The sequence below is a fragment of the Pteropus vampyrus genome, unplaced genomic scaffold (assembly GCF_000151845.1).
Source record: "Pteropus vampyrus isolate Shadow unplaced genomic scaffold, Pvam_2.0 Scaffold162, whole genome shotgun sequence".
Classification (NCBI taxonomy): domain Eukaryota; kingdom Metazoa; phylum Chordata; class Mammalia; order Chiroptera; family Pteropodidae; genus Pteropus; species Pteropus vampyrus.
This window is the reverse complement of record NW_011888943.1, coordinates 738,612-741,586: the sequence shown is the minus strand read 5'-3', so window position 1 is coordinate 741,586 and position 2,975 is coordinate 738,612. Positions and strand designations below refer to the sequence as shown.

General features: G+C 47.6%; 1 protein-coding gene across 1 annotated transcript in view; it reads left to right on the top strand.

Moving 5' to 3' along the window:
* The window catches only part of TFAP2C (transcription factor AP-2 gamma), a 12,978-nt gene that overhangs the window by 5,758 nt on the left and 4,245 nt on the right, over positions 1-2,975 (top strand). The window contains exon 6 of the mRNA XM_011370164.2: positions 2,779-2,923. Within this exon, the coding sequence (XP_011368466.1) occupies positions 2,779-2,923 (145 nt within the window). The remainder of the gene's footprint in view (positions 1-2,778; positions 2,924-2,975) is intronic.

The following is a 2,975-nucleotide window of genomic DNA, read 5'->3' as shown; positions in this document are numbered from 1 at the left end:
CCACTTCTGATCTTCATTCCCAGGTCCTGTTTCTATGACCAAGAACCCCCTGAATCTCCCTTGTCAGAAGGATCTGGTGGGGGCTGTGATGAACCCCAGCGAGGTCTTCTGCTCAGTGCCTGGACGGTTGTCCCTCCTGAGCTCCACATCTAAATACAAAGTGACAGTTGCTGAAGTCCAGAGGCGATTGTCCCCGCCTGAGTGCTTAAATGCCTCATTACTGGGAGGTGTTCTCAGAAGGTACATGGGGACGCATCCTGGCACGGTGGTAGGTTGGTTGGCTGGTTGAAGGTGAATATCTTAAAAGGAGCAGGAGGTATTTTTAACATTTATGTAACTTTTATACCAAACACTGAATTCTAATTGGCTCAGAGGGTTTTTAGTACATTTCTCCTCTTTTAGAAAGTGCCAACTATAGAAGAAAGTGCTAAAGCAGCGCTAACAAATTCTCATTTGGTTAGAACTTGATTCCGTGTGTGGAGTGGTGGCATCTGTACTATGGAAAGAGGAACTCCAAGGGTTTTGTTCCCTCAGGGAGTTGTCGGGGTATTTTTGTTTTTTTTGGTTTTTTTTGTTTTTTTTTTTTGTTTTGGAGTTGCTGCAGTGTTTACGAGTGAAAATTTATCAGCTCCAGTGCCACTTGAAATATTCTGTGATTTAAAACAAAAAAAAATGTTGACGGTGCTTAGGTAGATATTTGAGTTTTACAGGGATTAATTCAGTGAGGACTCCCTGTACCGTTTGATGTGATCCACATACTGTAGATAGTCTTTGACGAATTTCAATTTTGAGAGCAGCACTCTAGGAATTTGGGATTTTAAAATGTGGCTTCTTGAGAATAACCACAAGTTAACTTTCTTGTACTCAGAGCCAAATCTAAAAATGGAGGCCGGTCCTTGCGGGAGAAGCTGGACAAGATCGGGCTGAATCTGCCGGCGGGGAGACGGAAAGCTGCTCATGTTACCCTCCTGACGTCCTTGGTAGAAGGTCAGTGGAGTTTTGTTAATGTTCTTGGGTGTGCGGGGGGGTTGTTTGTTGCGCTGTGTCTTTAATACTTTTCTAAAGAAAACTTTAAAAACCCAATCACGGGTAGAGTGAGGTGAAGGCGATTCGATTCGTCATAAGTTCATTACAGTGAATCACCGTAATCACGTCAAATAAGTTAACGTTTCACTGTCTGGCTGCTGAAGTGTATTCTTTTCTGGGTTCCCAGATAAGTGCAGGAAAGAAATTGGTTTTCCTAACCAAGAAATCATCCTAGAGGATGTGGAGACATTTCCTGTTAAATGAACCAGTTTTTGAAAGATGCGATCGATCAGTTGATACACCTTTTAGAAAGCTTGTTACTTATTGGTGGGCAGAAGTATGGGCTCTGGTTTTTCGTAGCTGTGGGATATTTGGATTGAGGTCAGTGAAAAGAAGCCCTTGCTAGGACTGGCCCAGCTCGCAAGTCCTTTGTTCATTCTCCCCATCAAAAGAAAAGAAAAAAGTGCCGGGGGGAGGGCCCACAGATGAGCCCTCTCCCCACTCCTAAGATAGAGTAGGATGTGACATTTCAGTTTCTTGAATGTTCCTCCACGCCCCCACTCCGACCTGGAGAGTAGCCAAGGATGCAGTACGGTCTTTAAGCGGCGAGAAAAAAAAAGTGAAGTAATTTTTAAAAAACAAAGCACGCACACTTACTGTGCACAGGCTTCTCCTGCAGCCTGCAGCCACCTCTAGCACCTTGCCCAATCAGCAGAGTGCGGGGCTCTGGCTCCGGGAGCTGATGGAGGGGTTCAAGCTTTTGAACACTTTTCTTTCCCTGGTCTAATGGCGCTACTTCGGTGCTGAAAGACTTGGCAGAGCCCCGCTCTACCTTTTTACGAGTGTCTTTGGAGGTCAGGGCCAGGAGAAAGGAGCTGCCTGTTAACTGCCTGTTGGGGACCAGCTGTCCTGCGTGGAGAATGGTGGGCTCTGCGTGCTGGGCGCATAAATGTGTCTCCGCTAGGTTTTCTTACGAGCCTGGCAGGGGTGCTTGAATAAGGAAGTGTGTGCCAGAACAATGCTTCTCAGATTCTGATTTAGTAAGTCCTGGGGTTGGGGCGGGGGGCGAGTGGTGAGGGGGCACCATCTGGGGCTTTGGAAAGCGCTACCAGCCTTGCGTCATGGAGTCGGGGCCGGGCACCTCTGTTGGGAGGTGACTCCCGTTGGTTTTCTGTCCCTCTGCTCCCCCAAGAACTTGGACAAAGGGGGGTGGGGTAGTCAGTCCAAGCTTGTAGTTTGGGCTCTAAACATTTCCAAGAGGAAACACACTTGCCTTCCTTTCTTAAAAGAAATAAATCTAGAGACCTGCCCCCTTCAGCCACGGGGAGCCCTGGTTTAAAGGGAAGTTCCATGTCGAAGACTTTGTCCAGTTTCATCAAGAGAAACGGCCAGCTGGCTGCTGTCAAACACGCTCGTCTCCTTAAAGTTCCCTACTTCTCCACAGTGACGACTGTCTTATTATCAAGTGAAAGCGTGGGTGTGTCTCGACTTACCTGTTTCAGCTGGGCAGGAGACTGGTTGACATCACCTCGGTACAGCTAAACCTGTCCGGGTCTTTTTTCTTATCACATTATATGATTTCACCTTCTCCCCAGGAGGTGTTTGCCGCCTGGATTGTTGTCCCTGCATCTGACTTCATTTTCGAATACAAAGTGACCGGTAGACAGGGAGAGTTAGAGAATAGGAACAGGACCATCTGCAGGTGGTGGCCGCAGCCGTTGTAAAGTCTGTTGTCCTTACCGATGATTCTAGGTGAGGCTGTTCATTTGGCTCGGGACTTTGCGTATGTCTGTGAAGCAGAGTTTCCTAGCAAACCGGTGGCCGAATATTTAAGCAGACCTCATCTCGGAGGACGGAACGAGATGGCGACGAGGAAGAACATGCTGCTGGCCGCACAGTAAGTATCCAGACTTGAGGTGATGACCATGCTCTGACCTTGAAGTTGAGGG